Source organism: Polypterus senegalus, chromosome 13 (assembly GCF_016835505.1).
Source record: "Polypterus senegalus isolate Bchr_013 chromosome 13, ASM1683550v1, whole genome shotgun sequence".
NCBI classification, from domain to species: domain Eukaryota; kingdom Metazoa; phylum Chordata; class Cladistia; order Polypteriformes; family Polypteridae; genus Polypterus; species Polypterus senegalus.
The window spans coordinates 159,120,728-159,138,568 of NC_053166.1; the positions used below are offsets into that span (position 1 = coordinate 159,120,728).

A 17,841-nucleotide genomic window follows, 5' to 3' on the forward strand; every position below is an offset into this window, starting at 1 on the left:
CCCCGCAGCCCGATGAGTCTCTTTCGGATTTGCACTAATAAATCAGTACTGCAAGCGAACTATGATACTTAGCGCGATGACAAAATTCACAAAATCAACAGAATGTTCAAGCAAATTATAGAAAAAAACCCAATCTAAATCCATGAAGTAGTTCACTCATGAAAAGCGGACAGACATACTAACGGGTCTAAAAAAGCTATAAGAAATGTCACACTTGGACCACGAAATTTTTAAAACCGTTTCTTAGCGAGCACAAACGGGCCAAGGGTAACCTACATTCCAAATGTCAAGTCCCAAGTCCTCCTGGTTCGGGAGATTTCATGATGAGTGAGTCAGTGGTGTTTGGCTTTTTTTTATATATATATATATATATATATACACATATATACACACACAGGCAGTCCCCGGGTTACGTACGAGACGAGACAGGGACTATAGGTTTGTACTTAAGTGCTCTGCCAATGAATGATGGAGTTTCACCTCTCTCTAGCCTTTTTATTATTTCTACTTTATTTTCAATGGTTTTTCTCATCTTTCCTGTATCACCAGCACTTGCATCAGATTTTGTTTCAGAGACATTCTTGAAGGGTGAAGACAAAAGGTTAAGAAGAGCTCTTCTGCACAGCACTGTACACGCCATCACAGCAGGAAGGCACCCGTCGTCAACACGTCTGATGTACTGACAAGAGACAACTTCCTGCTTTGTCCGTAAAAATACAAGCAGGCTTGCTATTGAGAATGAATGGGGGCGGCGAGGTGGGGTTCATCACCAGCCCACCTCACAGTCACCTCCACTACAGTATCCTGCCTGCAGCGTCCGCCCACTGAGAACGAACACGGTGCGGCCAAAGGCGTGTAGTGAATGGCCCACCACCGCCTCCTTTCAACAAGCAGCCATCCGAGGCACACTACAATGCTACCAAAGCCCAAACCCTGTTCACCCACAACCAGGTCACAACTTGCAGCATTACCAGCTGCTCACCGAGAACGAATGGGGCAGCCGTGTGTGGTGGCCGAGCAGTGAAAACGCTTGCTGCCGGGAGGCACCCGAGGGACACTACACTGTGTGAGCAGTGAAATTGCCCCCCTCCAGCCACCACTTGCAGCGTCCCCAGGCCAAAGTTGACAGAGCGGCAGTTACTGAGGCACATGCGTCACAGCTGCAGCCTCGTTCGTAAGTCGTATGTCGGATGTCCGTAACCTGGGGACTACCTGTATATATAGATTCTGGGCATATTGTCTGTAACAAGTGTATTCATTTGTAAAAGGTTCTCCTGTCTGTTCCGGTGTCTATCCAGTTGCCTGTGGGTTATAGAATGTAAAAGAAACAGAGAGGTGTTGTACTACAGGAGGAGTTAATCCTGACAGTGTGATTTGGGGAATTCTGTTAAGGTCTACGTAAAGGGAAACAGGGTCACCCGAGTGCCCCAGCACGACAAAACAGAATGTGCGACATGTTACGAAAAGAATGGGACACATCCCAAAGGATGCCGAGGACCACAGAGACCAGAGGAAAAGATGTGGGGGACAACCGGCTAAAGTGGGTAAAGATGGAAATTGAACATTAATCTGATGAGAATGATTGAGATTATTTCTGCTTTACTGTGTGTTTAATATTATTTGTAAATAAATCAACGCACCGTTTAATAGCTTACTCCTTGTATATTGCATTCAAAAATATTTGTAATTGCTCAGATTCTGTATTCCATAAAGAGTGCTGCAAGACAGAAAAAGAACTGAATGCATTTCTTCACATGCCTTTAAATATTCTCAGATGTTACGCTGTAAGAAGATATCATCCTTCACTAACACAAGCCTGTCCAAAGTGGGAAGTGCAGTACTTTCGTATCTGATATAAATTATGAAGGAACCCGAGAATGAGCAGAAGTCCATCCTCCCACAAATAAGACTGCACACGCTGTGAAAGTCTTTTTTCAGAACAAGGCTTATAGCCACCCAATTAAACAGAACTAAAAATCTGCAAGCCAACAACCTCCTCCTAAATGTGGAGAGTAATGTAATGCCAAACGCATACAAGGGAGTCTGGTTTTCCAAGGTGTTAATCCATCCATTAGACTGACAGATGGACTCCACAAAGTACGGAGACAAAGGGAATCCTTTTTTTTTTTTTTTTGCCACAACCCTAGAGTTGTCAAGCGCCAGATTAGAGTGTGTGAGAATAGAGAAGCATGCTGATGGGTAAATTGCTTTGCACTGACACTGGTCTCATCTGGGATGTTGCTGACAGAAATATCAAATAAATCAGAAAAAGAACAGTGGCAGCTGATCCTACATGTATCAGCAATCCTTGTTTGTCTGCTAATTTACTTTCTTCTGTGAAAGTCGAGCTAGTGTGGTGCCCAGTGGACTGGAGGCTTACCACGATGACATTGGAATCAGCTGTTGAGAGGCAACGGAGCTGTTGACAGACCTCAGCCAAATCTCATTCAAACATCAGTGAGGGGAGAAGAGCAGCATGTGGCAGGGCGAGCAGGGGCAGAAAACGTAAAGGTCTTTTTCGCGGGAGACACATGAGGACGGGGTGTTGAAGAGCGGCTGCTTACATGTACAGCATGAGTAATGCACTCGGTGCAAGCTCAGTACGCTTCTATCGAGTCTCTCTCCGGTGAACTTTAATTATTACAAATGTGTGCAGAACTCCCAGAGATAAACAAACAAAGAAATAAAATTATAGATGAACTGCTAGGCAATTCATAAGGGGCATTTTTAATTAAAATATTTAGCCAACTGTTTATTAACAGCTTTTATTAAATCTGATATAATATAATATATTATCAATTCAGATTATTATCATACACATGTACTCTTCATCCTGGACTGGGTTCTTGTTGAACTTTATTTTTATAATTACTGGTTTATGATTGCTGTAGATGAACTTCCATGGTAATATCAATGATTTAGCGGTGAAGCAGTGTAGAAACTGATAAGCACGGCGCTGAGGTGGGGGGGTGTGAGGGGCTGCTTGTTCTTCTCCCAGTCTTTATTGATCTCCATCAACACAGTTTTCACCCCAGGCTAGACCATCCCTGAGGTGTTGTTCCTGAATCAACAGTGTCATACTAATCAATCAACAAATCTTTCCTGAAAGATAGTGAGGCGATGCTGTGCTGTGCTCCTCTCTGGTACCTTACTCTACATTGCCATCCTTCGTGGGATTTGGTTTGCTGCTGGCTAGTTCAAAGGCAGCTGCAGCTCAAATTAAACTTCAGCAGGTTTTACTAATGAATCCAAGAATCTTTCCTAAAAACAGTATTGGAGTAGCATGTCAAATGCGAACACAAGTGTCTACACTGGCAATGTAAATAACAAAAATGTAAAAGTAAATGGCACACACCTCTGGAGACTGACCACTTCTGTGTGCCATTGACTTCTAAATTAACCACGCAATGCGGCATCCTTTACAGAGACTCTCTCTTACTCTCTCTCTCTCTCTCAATTGTTTTTTTAGAATTAATCATTTTTTAATTAATGTTATTAATTAGTAATGTTACGTTATGGCCTATGGCTTGTTAACACACATTTTTAATTAAAATGAAGAGATGCTGTGTTGACAGCCAACACAGACCTGTGCACCACCCACCTGTAGGAGTCTGGTATCTCCGCTGCCCAGAGTCTCCACCCATGGAGTGCCAAGTAGGTGGAGTTAACTTGCACAGCAGAATTGGACATTATTTGAGTCAGATAAACCTCCTACAACGCTACTCTTAACCATAGTGTAATGGGGCAGAGCTTTCGAGGTCTCTAGCTAGACTCCATTGGCACTCATTGGAGTCAACCCCACCTACCTGGACCGCCAACTGTAGTCAAACCCGCCTACCAGAACCACCCACTGGCGTCAACCCCACCTACCTGGACCGCCCACTAGAGTCAACCCCACCTACCTTGATCACTCCAGGGTAAGCTCTGGGCTGCACACATATATACTTGACCTCACCTGCCTCACCGACAAACTGTGAACTTGAGAAATGTCACCCGTTGAGTGTAAATAATATAATATGGAATATAAGAGAATGAAGAATGTAAAGTGGGATCTATTAAACATTCCCATATTCACCTGGTAGCACTTCAATCACCACCACCTAAAGAGCTTCGCTACGCCCTGTCACACACGTGTGATTGGGTGACAGCCGAAGGGCCTAAATGATACCAGTTTCACACTAGACCAGGGGGCGATGGGGGTGCGCTGATTGCCTCTCTTGCAGACCATCCACAGGAAATCCCACAGGGTTCCGGCACCATTGATGATGTCACTTCCGGTCCCGGCACCAATGATGATGTCACTTCCGGTCCCGGTGCTAATGATGCTGCCACTTCCGGTCCTGGTGCTAATGATGCTGTCACTTCCCATTAGCACCTTTAAAACTGCCATCTTGCCTCACTAAAGTGAGTTCTGTCTTGTAAACATCATTGCTCAACTTAACCTTTTGCAGCCAGGATACATTATACATGTGGCTGCCTCAAACCTTTTCAATTGTCTGGAGTCATTATTCTCACAGCCCTATTGGAAGAGCTGCTTGTCAGAAAATGAAACGGTTGAATATCCACAGCAAGGATAAAAATTCCAAGCTCGTCTGGCAAAGGAAAAGGTGAAGATCCGGTAGCGAGAATAAAAATAAGGTGGAAAGGATTCAGACCCGGCATGACTTCATATAATAAGAAATGTTTTATTGCTTTCATGTACTGTAAGTTGTTTGAACTGTTAGATCTCAAAGCGACACAATGGCAAGTTCAGGTACTGTGACATTATTGGGTGTTGCAGATAACCGGCTGACACCTCTTATTTCAGACGCTATTTCAGCCGGAGTGAAAAAAGCAGGAGGGGGACTGGAGATGTTTTGCGAATGTTGAATAAGGGAGCACAGAACAGTTAAAACTAAAATGTGTGATCAAGACATTTAAGTGTGGACAGAATTTGTCCACATCGATGCCCAGAAAAATAAGTGGCATCATCCTGGCAATAGAAATGATTAATTCCATACCAGCGTCTTAATGATGCATTATTCCGAAAGCTAGAGACTTCAGACAAAGAATCAAGTGGCCATTAGGCATGTTCCACCACGAGCTGGACCTGCCCTATCCAAATATGAATGACTTTTATATAAACCCGCAGCACAGTCTGAGCAGGTCTGACCTCATCTTACCTACACCTATAAGCCTCTTATTGACAGCAGTTCTCCAAGCCTGAAGTTTTAATGTGTGTTTTGGGGGACAGGAATTTTTTTTGTTTTTATTTATTTATTTATTTTGGAGCTTCTGTAAAATTTTCATTTCCTCTTTGGGACAAAGAAAGCATTATAAAAGTAAAATTGTATTTTGTCCTTACCTCAATAAGTTTTCTCTCATAACTGGCTGCAAGGTCCTCATTGGCATCTGTCACCTTGGGCTCTGGAATCACGGCTTCCCCATCACAGTTCCGGAGCACAGGGAGTCCTATAAAAATAAGATGAATCAACCAGTGGCTCAGAAGTCATTAAAATATTTGCGTAACTCCATTTCTGTTATGCATCCATGGCAATTAAAAAAGCAGACATATGGCATTTAATACTGGGGAGGTAGTTACCCATTTTAGTCCAGAACAGGGGTGAACCCCTCGCTTAAAGGAACCCTCCGTCCAAAAATAATAAGTTACTTACCCCAAGTAGTTTGTAGTGAAAGCCAATAACAAACCTTACGTTTTCATGCAAAATGAAGATAAAACGTTGATAAAAAAGGGGTCTATAGTGACCAGTGCCAAACAACAAACAGCAATATCAAGAGGTCCATTAAAAAATGTCATGTCATGTTCTTAAATGTCCAGTTGTCCAGTCATATGCTCACAAAATTCCAAACACTAACACGTTTACTAAAATATTAATAAACCATCTAAGGAAAATGTTCAAGAATGGAACGCACTCAGACGCAATCAAGGTTTTGAACTGCAGATCCACCTCCCGAGGTTACAACTTTATTTGTCCCCAGAAGCTCTTTAAAAAATAGTAAAAATACATAAATCGCTCTCTATAAAAGCCAAATACCACTGACTCACTCATCACGAAATCTCCCGAACCAGGAGGACTTGGGACTTGAAATTTGCCCCACAGGTGCTCGCTAAGAAACGCTTTTAACAATTTCTTGGTCTAAGCGCGAAATTTCTTATAGGTTTTTAGACCCACACAAGAGAGCTACTTAATGGATTTAGATCTTTTTTTTTTCTATAATTTGCTTGAACATTCTGTTGATTTTGCGACTTTCTCATCGCACTAAGTATCATAGTTCGGTTGCGGTAGCGATTTATTAGTGTGAATCCGAGAGAGCCTCATCGGGCTGCAGGGCCCTCCTCACTCACGTGTCTGCCTCGGGGCGTAACCTTAACTCCGCTAAGTTAGTGAACGAGAGAACAACTTAACGGATTTAGATCGGGTTTTCTCCTAGAATTTGCTTGAACATTCCGGTTGATTTTGCAACTTCTCTCATTGCGCTAAATATCATAGATCGGTTGTGATAGCGATTTGTTAATGTGAATCCGAGACCAAGGCTGCGGGCCGAGGGGAGCGTGACGTCAGGAGTAGAGAGCTGGCAGGACCCCCCTCACTGTCCTGTTTCACGCCAGGAATGGCTAGTAAACAGATAAATAAATATACTGCACATACACAGACATACATCTGAACACATACCAGAATGACTAAAAAAGGAAGGAAAAATTAAAAAGAAAGAAAACTCCTGACTTGGCAGTGCCAGTCCCAGCGAGGTGCTATACAGGTGCCCCAGTCGCATTTTCCTGACACATTTCTGCATCTATAACTGAGCCTGCCCTTTAAATTGACTTATTATTGGCGGTCAGTGAAACTGCAATGGTGAACTGACGTTCGGCTAGTTGAAGCATCTTAGATATGCACATCCTCTTTGCTTTTCTTTACCTTTTAATCTTTGGCTTTTCATCTCCCTCAGTGCACGTTTTTGCCGATATCACGAAAAGGACAGTGCTAGCCAATGAATAAGCTGGAGCTGGACAAACTGCTAACCAATGAATGAAGTGGGGAGGCGGGCCTTCAATTCAAATGCTTGGCCATGGCTATGTGCGTTCCATTTCTGTTTATGAGAAGTGGTTTCTTTAATTAATATTTTAGTACAAATACATGTGTCTGGGCCTTTGGGCGCAAACGATGACGGGATGACATAACGTGGATTATGTGACACGAATAATAACTTTTTTCATTTTTCATGGATGTTTTCATATTGTCTACTGTTTTTCAGCACACACCTCTCTCATATGAGAAACTGTGTTGTCTCCATTTTGCATGAAAACATTAGCATTTTTTCTTGGCCATCACTGCAAACTTTATAGGGTAAGTAACACATTAAAAAATGATTTGTCTTTTGGTGAAGTATTCCCATAATGAGGATGATGTGCATGAATACTAGGTGCCCCGGCGGCTCTGTAATGCATTTCATTATTCCTACTTTTTTATTCTGCCATCTTTAAATATTAATTCTGTCTAACTGACCTAAGCCTTTCCTTTGAAATGTAACAGCTATGGCTTAAGACAGTACTTTCTATAATTCACTTCTTATTCCAGAGTAAAGCTGCTGATTGATCCCATAACCCAATGTTGAGTCACTTCATCAATATTTTGTTTTGGAGAGCAGTATAAGACGAGGCATTATACTTTAGCATATTCCTGAAATTTCTGTCTCCAAAAAAACACAGAGTTTAGAAATTACAGATTAGGAGAAGGGCCCACACCGACTCTACAGATCAAAAATTAACTTAATTTCTTCTGCTCAATGGGATATTAGCACAATCTGGACGAGAACAGGCCCTTCAGCCTAACAAAGCTCGCCAGTCTAGTCCGCCCAATTCATTTAAAGGAACATCAAGTAGAGTTTTGAAAGTTCCTAAAGTCTATCTTACTGTCTACCACACTAATTGGTATCTTATTCCAAACTGCTATACTTTAGAAACAGCTTACTAGACCCTCATTATTTATTATTTCCTCAGTTTCAGTGTATAATTCTTGCAAATTAACAAAATCAGGATGAGAGCTAAGAATGAAACAAAGGTCACAATGCCGCACTGAATATCCAGCATTCTCTCAAAAGGGGGCTTCTCATAAAAGCGTGGTCACCTATTGGATACCTTGCCGGACAGCTTAGCAACCACCATGAGAGCAAAGTTAAGAATCCACAGGCGCACCTTGAGCAAGCAATTAAGAGGAGCAGACACAGTAAAGCGGCCAAGGGTCGAAAAAGAGGAGATCAGGCATTGCCACTTTTACACCAACCCCATTAAAAGATGTGCTGCAGGGCTCACATAAAACTGCAATCCAGGAAAGTAACCTCAAATGAAGACAATCAATGCAAATGTAAGAAACCTAATTGGAACAGTTAAAGAAAGAAAACAAAACAAAAACATGTCCTTGATGGTGTACTGACATGGGGCGAGACAGGGCAAAATTCTGAAAAGTGGATTGAGAGAAAAGGTAGAGGTCAATACCAAAGGACAGCCGACCAATCGTCAAAAAATAAAAACTATTAACGCTAACCCAAAAATCAAAGTTTAAAGGCAGACCAGTAAGGCAGTCAGAAAAGAGAATCCTAATATTGGATGCTCAGGAACAGAAGAGTCGATCTTTATGCCAAGGTGCTCCGGAAGACACAGCGTCCACCTTCTGACTGAACATCTAATTGAATAACTAATTGAAAATGCAAACATGTCATGGCAGAATAGGCGGAGCACTTCACACGTAGTACACCCAGAAACCACAATGTGTATCTAAACTCGATTTGCTGCTATTATGTCATAGGGTGGTACAATAGTTAAAATGACAGAAAGATATCGTAGCGGACAGAGGCACTTGTCAAATGTGTGGAGCCCAGTAGCTATGGTGGTCTATGTGTCTGTCCGTCTGTCTCCTCTGACAGCGGGACTCTTTACAATGTACAAATTAATTGTTAAGCTTCAGTTATCTTGTGCCCACTGACCTTCAGAATGGATGACAGCAATTTGATCTTTTTATTTTCTCACAGTGTCAAGTCTTTTGTCCAGCATCTATTGCCCTACACACTATAGGAATTGGGGGCAGCTGTTTGAGGAAGACCTCTGTGGACGGAGTCTTTGCAGCACTGAATTTCAGTGCCATTTACTACACACTTTTTAATAGGTTGTACTCAGATGTGTGCTCTCGTCTTGCCAATCCATCGCAGCTAACCTTCTTATATATAAACGTCTACGTGTGAATGTGTCTGTCTGTCCCGGAAGTGGGAGGCTACAGCATGAAGCTCAAAGAGCCGGCAAAGGGGCTCCAAGTTTACAAGTTGGAAAAGAAAGAAGTACGAGGCTACAGCATGAAGCTGAAAGAAAGTGACCCCATTGCCAAAGTGAAACCGCCGAGGAAAGACGAACTTGCTTAGCCGCTGATCCACAAGCGAGGTGAAGACATCGGCAAAACGAAATCTCAGAGAAGAGAGAAACTCGCTTATCTACTGATAGACAAAACTGCCAACTCTGCATTTCAATTTTTCTTCTGACGATTTCAATAGTTTCTAGTTGCCCGGGCTTTTTACAACATGGGCTTACACAGCTAGTATCTCTCTATTATAAAAAAAAATCCTGGAAAGGAAAAGCAGGGCAATGAGACGTGATCTTCTCGGAAGTTCTCGGAAGACACTTAAAAGACCCGCGAGACGCAAACAATATCAAATAAGAGCACGGCCAGCAAAACACTCAGTCGTGTAAAGGCACATAGCACACACAGATCCTGTGCTCTCAGCACATATAAAGCGTATAAGGACAATACGTTCTCGATGAAACGTCAACGACTAAGCAAAGAAGAAAGAGCAGCACGGGGAAAAGAGACCCAAAAGTGTTGGAGAGAAAAAAAGGCAGATAAGAGATTATGAAAGCAGCGGAATTCGAAAGGTTCAAACAAACGATGACGCGATACACACGCAGAGAAAGTTAAAGATATGAAAGTATTGTAGCGTCCCAGCCAGGTTGAAGCCTTTCTTTGTTTTAAGTGACTGTTAAGTCCGATTGAGGGAGAGCTGAGTACAGCACAGAAAACGGTACCTCCATAGCATGCGCTCATCCGCCCCACCCGACAACACGAGCAGCATTATACATCCTGCGAATGAGATTTAACCACGCCCGGGACCGGAAAATAAAGGACAAGTATTGTTTTTACAACGTAATGCGAGGCAAGGCTGTGAGATATCATTTAAAACAAGTCCATGGACATCTGACCTAGCAGTTGTTGGATTGCTGTTTGCAGACACGCATCATGTGCTCCCAGCTCTTACAACAACGACATGCGACAAGAAAAACACGCAGCTCGTCAGCAGGAGAAAGCCTGCAGACGATCAGACTGTTTCTCCTTAACGTGCATTCAGCCAACCTAATCCTTGCAAATCCCCTCCCCACAAAGCGAGCAACAGAGATGCGAAGTGGCAAAAGGACGGCTGCTGTACAGGCTTTGAAATGATCAGGCATCGAGGCAAGGAGAACAGGCAGCTCGCCAGCAGCAGAAAGACAGCAGATGATCCGACGGCATCTCCTTAGCATGCGTTCAGCAGCATCCCCTTCACAACGCGAGCAGCGCTATATGTCCTGCGAGAAAGAGATTTAACCACGCCTCGGTCCGGAAATTATTATTTTTACAAAAGTTTAAAAAAAAAAAAAGTGAAAATAATGCATATGTAACAATTCCCATGAAACTAACAATCTCTGTAAATTGTATATCCGGCAAACCAAACCCGGGGGTGGGTGAGCGAAGCGCCCTAGTTTTATATATAAGGATCATTACAATCACATAGAGGGAGCATATCACATGACTGGAATACTTTTAACAAAACTTTCCATTGCATAACCATAATGTGAAAAAAAACAAAAAAGCTGCCCAGAAGGTGAGCCGCCTCAGTTAGACAATGCGTTGCAGGTGAGTCTTTTTTAGGGTAATAATCATTTGTGAATACACAGTGTGCTCAGCAAGATGGGCAGAAGCTAGAAAGAAGAACCTAAATATAGACTTTTGTTAGAAAACCTTATATGAATGGGAAGGTGACAGGTAATGACTAAGTTGGTATTTTATAAGATCTCATAGGACTCTGAGGATGTCAGCTTGAACTTTTATCTATGAAGAACTGAGTCACTGAAAAACTAAATTCTATAATTGTTTATTGCAGGTCATTTTCACTTTATTTATTTTTTTTAGATAACTGCTAAAATGTGTGACGCTAATTACGAAAAGTTCACCATTAAGAAAACACCTTGAAATTTGCTCTGTGGGGGCTAAACTTACTGCTGGACTTGGACTCACTGAAGACTCTTAGGAAAATAAAGTGAACACTACTGTTCACATGTGTGTGTGTAACACACAGCCCTCATTGCCTTTCAACATGCCCCTTGTATCACAAGCCTGCCGGGCCTGGAGGTCTCCAGTCTTCTGTGAGAGTCTCCACTGCAATGCTCAGTTCAACATCAATTGTCTGTGTTCAGATACAATTAAGAAAGCCACACTCTCTATATTCTGTAAGGGTATATTATTGTCACACAAGGGCAAATAAAGGGAGAGTTTAAGGGCTCAGATAATTGTTCTATTCCTCCGGAAAGCCAGAGGGTTCTGTCGACTAGTGCCGCTTCTCTTCCTCTCTCTGCAGACCGGCAGACAGACAACCATAACATGTGACGTCAATTCCCGTTTCTGCCAGCCTGGACTCGCCTCTTCCTGCCCTTTATATCTCCAGAAGTAACGCCATCTTGAATCAGTCTGATGGGGACTCGCATCGTTTCGATGTTTTTCATAGTTCTGTACCTAGCGTGGTATTTGAATATACTGGGTTAGGCCTCGTGGTGCCCCAAAGATTTCTAATCTCTCTTTGTCTCATTATTACAGTGGCGTTCTCAGCAGGATTTTGCGAACATTGCTGGCCGATAAAAACTGAATGTAACGTTTTACAGTCTGTGCTCTGTGGAAACTCAGTATACAGAGTTTAAAGTTAACTTGAATGACACTGTATGTCGTTTGAGGAGGCTGTATATAGACAATCAGTTAATACATACATATATATTTTTGATCTTTGGATACTGCGAATCTCGGAAGTAAGCGCACAGGAAATATCCGCATAGAAAAAAAGCGCACAGTCATTTAAGCACACGGGAAATAACTGCACACGGTAAAATGCACGCACGGAAAAAAATGCTCATGGAAGAATACGCATACAGTAAAGTGTGCACGCGGAAAAAAGAAAACGGCAGCGACATAACTATTACAAATATAAAATACGTATACACCAACTATACTGCTAGACGTTTTTTATTATAATAAAATATAAACAATTAACACACCCTAATTAACAGTATTATTGTAAATTAGCTATTCTCCTCAAGTAAGACAATTTGTCCTCAGTTTCGTTACATCTTTCTACAGAGCTGGCAACAAGCGTGTAAAGTTGTCTGTATTTCCTTGTAGTAGGCCCCAGTCTATTAGCTTGGACGTTCACTAAAGTGAGTTTATGGCATGCTAAATCCCTCTGCAATCCATCGAAAAGCATTCATATGCGATGTATAACATTTTTTTCTCCTTTGCATATACGCCTTTGCCATTCGCACATTTTTCCATGTGTGCATTTATCCACGTGCGGTTATTTCCCATGCGCATTTTTCTGTGCAGATATTTCCTGTGCGCTTTTTTCCGGTCACCGCATACTGCAATGCAATTGCTGCCATTTTTTGTCTTAACGTGACTGCTAGCTTTGGGAGGGGAAAGCCAGAACCACCTACAGTACAGTAAGACTCAACTGAGAGTGTAGCGCATCTTGTCTTGAGCTTAGGGGGATTTTCAAAAAGCAAACTCCACAGAAAAAGTGAATAAAAAAAATAAGCGTTTAAAGACACAAAACAAAGGAAAATAGGTCTTAATTTCCTAGAAGTGTAAAATCTTACACGACTTTACTTTTCTAATTGAAAATGAGGGCTGTCCTCAGTACGGCAGGCTGGTGAAAGAAATACGGGTGAGATAAAGACCGAACGACAGTAGACACGATCAGATGTCTGGTGCCGCTATTAACTCCACAGTTACACAACTTTGCTGTTGTAAACTCCCCCTTCCAGATGATCTCGAAGTATGAGGTCACTTCAAACGCAATCTGAACTCAGAAAGTACTACGAGGTGTGGCAGAAAAGTAATGAGACTGGCAACACTGCAAGCGATCTGGCAATGCTGCGCTGTTGTCCTTGATAGAGCACGTGTAACAGTACCCTCCCATAGCTCAGTGCGAGTTTCAACTCCTTCCGTTAACTACGTGATTTTTGCGACTGCTATTAGCGAAGTTGTGTTTTTGGTTGTGCGTCACGCAAAATGGAACAGCGGAATTTGGAGCAACGTTGTGCCATTAAACGGCAAGTGTGACGTTTGAAAAGTTAAAACAGGCCTATGGGGAACATTCTTTACCCCGAGCTCAAGTTTTTCGCTGGCACAAATCATTTTGGAAGAAAAAACATTGAGATGAACACCGTTCAGGGAGGACTTCAACGAAAACCAATGAAAACATCGAGCGTGTGAACACTCTTGTGAGATCAGACCGTCGTTTAACATTAAGAATGTTGAGTGAACAATTAAATTTGAACAGATTTACCGTCCATCAAATTTTGACTGAACATTTGCACATGCGAAAGGTCTGTGCCAAAATGGTGCCGAAAAACCTCACAATTGAGCAGAAGGACAATCGAAAAAACGCATTCCTGTGGTTCCCCAGCCCCTTATTCACCTGACCTCAGTCCGTGTGACTTTTTCCTTTTCCTACACTGAAAAATGTCCTCAAGGGCGTCATTGGACTTTAGAAAACATCCAAAAGAGTGTAACGGACATGCTGAAGACCATACCGGTTGAAGACTTCCAGCGCTGCTACCAACAGTGGGAACAACGTCTCCATCGGTGTGTAGCTGCCCAAGGGAACTACTTTGAAGGGGATAACATTGATGTTTGAAAAAAATAAAAACTTTGGTAGATAAAAAATCAGTCTCATTACTTTTCTGCCACACCTCGTATAATTCTTGTTGCTGTGGTCTTTAAACAAAATTAAACACATGCACTTAGTCACAACGTTACATACAAGTACACATTTTAACTACTCGGCACGTGTAAGTTTAACAAACACTGGAAACTCTTTATATCAAATTATCTAGAATAAAGGGACGCACAGCATTAATGGCTCAAGTGATATGGGAAAAGGACAAACTATTCTCACAACGTGCAGCAAGTAAACAAAGGAACGGATAAAGCAACGAAGCCTGAACTTTCACCTGGAAGTATGTAAGAAAAAGTTCTACAAGTGTTTTCTAATATTCTGCCATTGGAGGTCGCCATTTAACCTGGCCATGGACTTTCTGACACTAATAACAGACAAAAAATGGGCCTGCTGATTAAACAATGAGATCAATTAACAGTCACAGTGAAACTGGACGGAATGAAATCCGGCAGCGACGGTGGGCTCTGACGACCGAGCATTGAGAACCCCTGGTCTTGTCTGACAAATTCGTCACGTTTGACAGCCGCTCCAACTAGAAGTTGTGTAATCAGATATCAGCTTAAACCTCTCCTAGGCCTCGGCTACAACAGTTTGTAGTTCAAGTTTACAAGCAGCGCGTAGCCCTTCACACACCAAATGGCACGAACTGGCACTGACGGGTGTTCCTGTGGGGCTTGTGTTTTATTTATGTGTATGGTAGGTATACACAGCCTGCACAGACCCTTGCTCTGATCCCCTTCCACAATTACAGAATATCAACAGTCACCTTTTTGGTTTTTTTTTTTTTTTTTAACAATAACTTTAAACTTTTACTTGCCATTATTTTTTTCGGATGAGAAATTAATAAATAAATAAATAAATTCCTTAGACTAAAATCATAATCCTCATAGCGGCCGAGATAAACAGGGACATCAACTGGCTTCACGTTCTGCCAAATTTTTCAAGACAGACACCAGGAATTATACGCAGATAAGTACTCAGAAGCGGGAATTAAATCTGGTATCAGTCACACACATTTACATCTCTCCTCAAGTCAATGTTAATTTATGGAAATTAAAATATAAAAGACTCAAAATAATTTACTTGTACTTCTGAAGCCTTTTTTTTCTTTTAATCTGGATTACTTTTTTTCTCCTTTAAAATCAATCAAAACTCCAGAGGAAACAATCCTATCATTTTGATTCTATTTTTGTGGGATTATAAAGCAAATACAGAGAGAGATCGGAGGTACTTTTAAATCTTGTAAAGGGGTTAATTAGGTGTGGGCCATTTTAATGCAAGATGGAAGATACAGAGAAATCGCTCCTGCTATCACACCTAGAACGGATTAACAGCTTATGCTGCTGCAAAAATCGGGGCCATCTATCATACTTTGCTTGTTTAAAACAAGGCACACTTTGAAAGTCAGAGTCTATTGTTAAGAATGAGAAGCAACACTGGGGGGCAATGACAAGATTGTGCAGTCTCTCTTGGTAAAGCCACTCTGCAGGACAGTGGTGGGTGGTCTGAATCATTGGGACTGATCCCCCAAATTCACACTCCAAGACACTCAGACTAGATGAAATCGTAAAGAGTCAGTAATTTACTTAACACGTTCAAACAAATTGCAGGGAGGCATTACGAGTTCTCAAATGTATAAAGCCTAACGCTGCCAATGTTCCCCGACAAGAGCTGTGCCAGGCTACTGCGAACTAAGACACGCTATGTGGACGCGTTCAGGTGTTTCATCATTAACAGGTGCGTGAAGTCAAGCATGGGGTCATCCTGAAGAGCTCAGTGACATTAAACATGGCGCGGTCATTGGATGCCACCTTTGCCACAAGTTAGTACTTAGAATTTCTGTTCTGCTAGATCTGCCACAGTCAACTCTAAGTGTCATCATCGACAGCTCATCCAAAAGTGGTGAACCAGGCGGACACCATGAGAAAAAGACTCTTTGGTCTGACAGAACAAAAACAGAACTAATTGGGCAGAACTCCAAGCACTCTGGAGAAGCCCAGGCACCGCTCACTGAAAGACCTAAAACCATCTCTATAGTGTCAGCATGGTGGTGGGAGCATCACACTATGGGGGTGCTTCTTAGCAGGAGAGACAGAAAGACTGGTGGGAATTGAGGGAAGGATGAAAGCAGCCAGATACAGAGAGGTTGGTCCTTGAAGAAAACCTGCTCCAGAGTTCACGCCACTTCAGATGGTGGCAATGCTTCAATGCCCAGAGGGGACTGGGCGGTCTCTTGGTCTGGAACCCCTACAGATTTTTTGTCTCCAGCATTTGGAATTTTTTTTTTGTTTTTTCTGTCCACCCTGGCCATCAGACCTTACTTATTCTATGTTAATTAATGTTGACTTATGTTTTTTTTTTTATTGTGTCTTCTATTTTTCTATCCATTTTGCAAAGCACTTTGAGCTACATTTTTTGTATGAATATGTGCTATATAAATAAATGTTGATTGATTGATTGAATGACCGTGAAGCACACGGCGGAGACGACACTGGAGATGTTTCTGTGTGTCAAAGCCCAGTCTTAAGCCAAAGAGAACGTGCGTGGAGAGACCTGAAGATGGCAGCTCACAGGCACTTCCCATCCAGTCTAACAGAATTTGTGAGGAAATGACAGGAAGAATGAGATAAACTTCCCAAATCCAGGGGTGCAAAGCTTATAAAGACTTAGCCATGAAGACTCAAAGCTGGACTTCTCGCCAAACGTACTTCTATAAAGTACTGAATGACGAGTCAGAATACGTCTAGAAATGAGAGATTTCAAATTTTTAATAGACTCACAAAACTTCCTGAGGGCATGTTTTCACTTTGCCATTATGGGATGCCGAGTACAGGTTGATATGCACAAGTGGCAAATATATTCATTTAAAATGAATCCTATAACATAAAAAAGTGCGCATACACACTATGCGACTCTTCAATTCCACCCGGGGAAGTAAATGCGAACATTAATTTTATTTTAATTCTTTTCATTTTTATTACTATTTAATTTAATATTGTTTCTTTGTATCAGTATACTGCTGCTGGAGTATGTGAATTTCCCCTTGGGATTAATAAAGTATCTATCTATCTATAAAGAAAAGAGGTCTGAATAGTTTGAATCCACTGTACACGTCCTTGTAATAAGAATGTAAGTTTAACGTCACTGTGCTCTGTACAATAATTATTTTATAAATCCACTCACATGTACAGGCCAAGCCAAAGTTAGCACACAGGGGCTCTCAGCATTTAGCACTGTTAGGCAAGCATTTGAAGAAAGAAGGTACAACTACAAAAATGGGCCTTGTACTATTTCTGTATGTAAGAGATGAAATGGAATCCTCTCCTTTCCTTGTTTGGAACTTAAGTAAGGGCCTGCACGTGGAGAAGACAGTATGAAAAGACTTGGACAGCCGACGGATGGATGGGTGATATCGTCATCTGTCCCGAAAAGCCTTCCAGCGCAGCGACGAAAACTGGCAGACTGTAAAGATCAAGATCCCACCTTGGTATTGTCTTGCTATCTGTCTTCCCATCTGTAATGCTGCGTAAATCGTCAGTAAAGAAAGCAAAGTTACATTCTCTTATGTGATTTTTACCGCCGTTTCACTATGGGAGGGATATCGCCTTTTAACTCTTTGAGGGCTGAATATGTTTTCCAAAAAACAGTTTCTGAAAAGCAATGGTTTCACACAGAAATCAACATAAAACATCTGTTGCTGAATGCTGTGGCTGCCAGTTTGCCAAGAATGCCAGGCTGTCTTCACTGGTCGCTGTGCATTGTAATCTGGTTTCTACCTCTTATCATTATGAAGTGGCAGTCCTTTAGGGGAACATT

At 41.9% G+C, this 17,841-nt stretch overlaps 1 protein-coding gene across 2 annotated transcripts in view; it reads right to left on the reverse strand.

The window, feature by feature from the left end:
- snx29 (sorting nexin 29) overlaps positions 1–17,841 on the reverse strand; it is a 439,469-nt gene that overhangs the window by 176,469 nt on the left and 245,159 nt on the right. For both annotated transcript variants that reach the window (XM_039774869.1, XM_039774870.1), the window contains exon 15: positions 5,345–5,451. In XM_039774869.1, the coding sequence (XP_039630803.1) occupies positions 5,345–5,451 (107 nt within the window). The remainder of the gene's footprint in view (positions 1–5,344; positions 5,452–17,841) is intronic.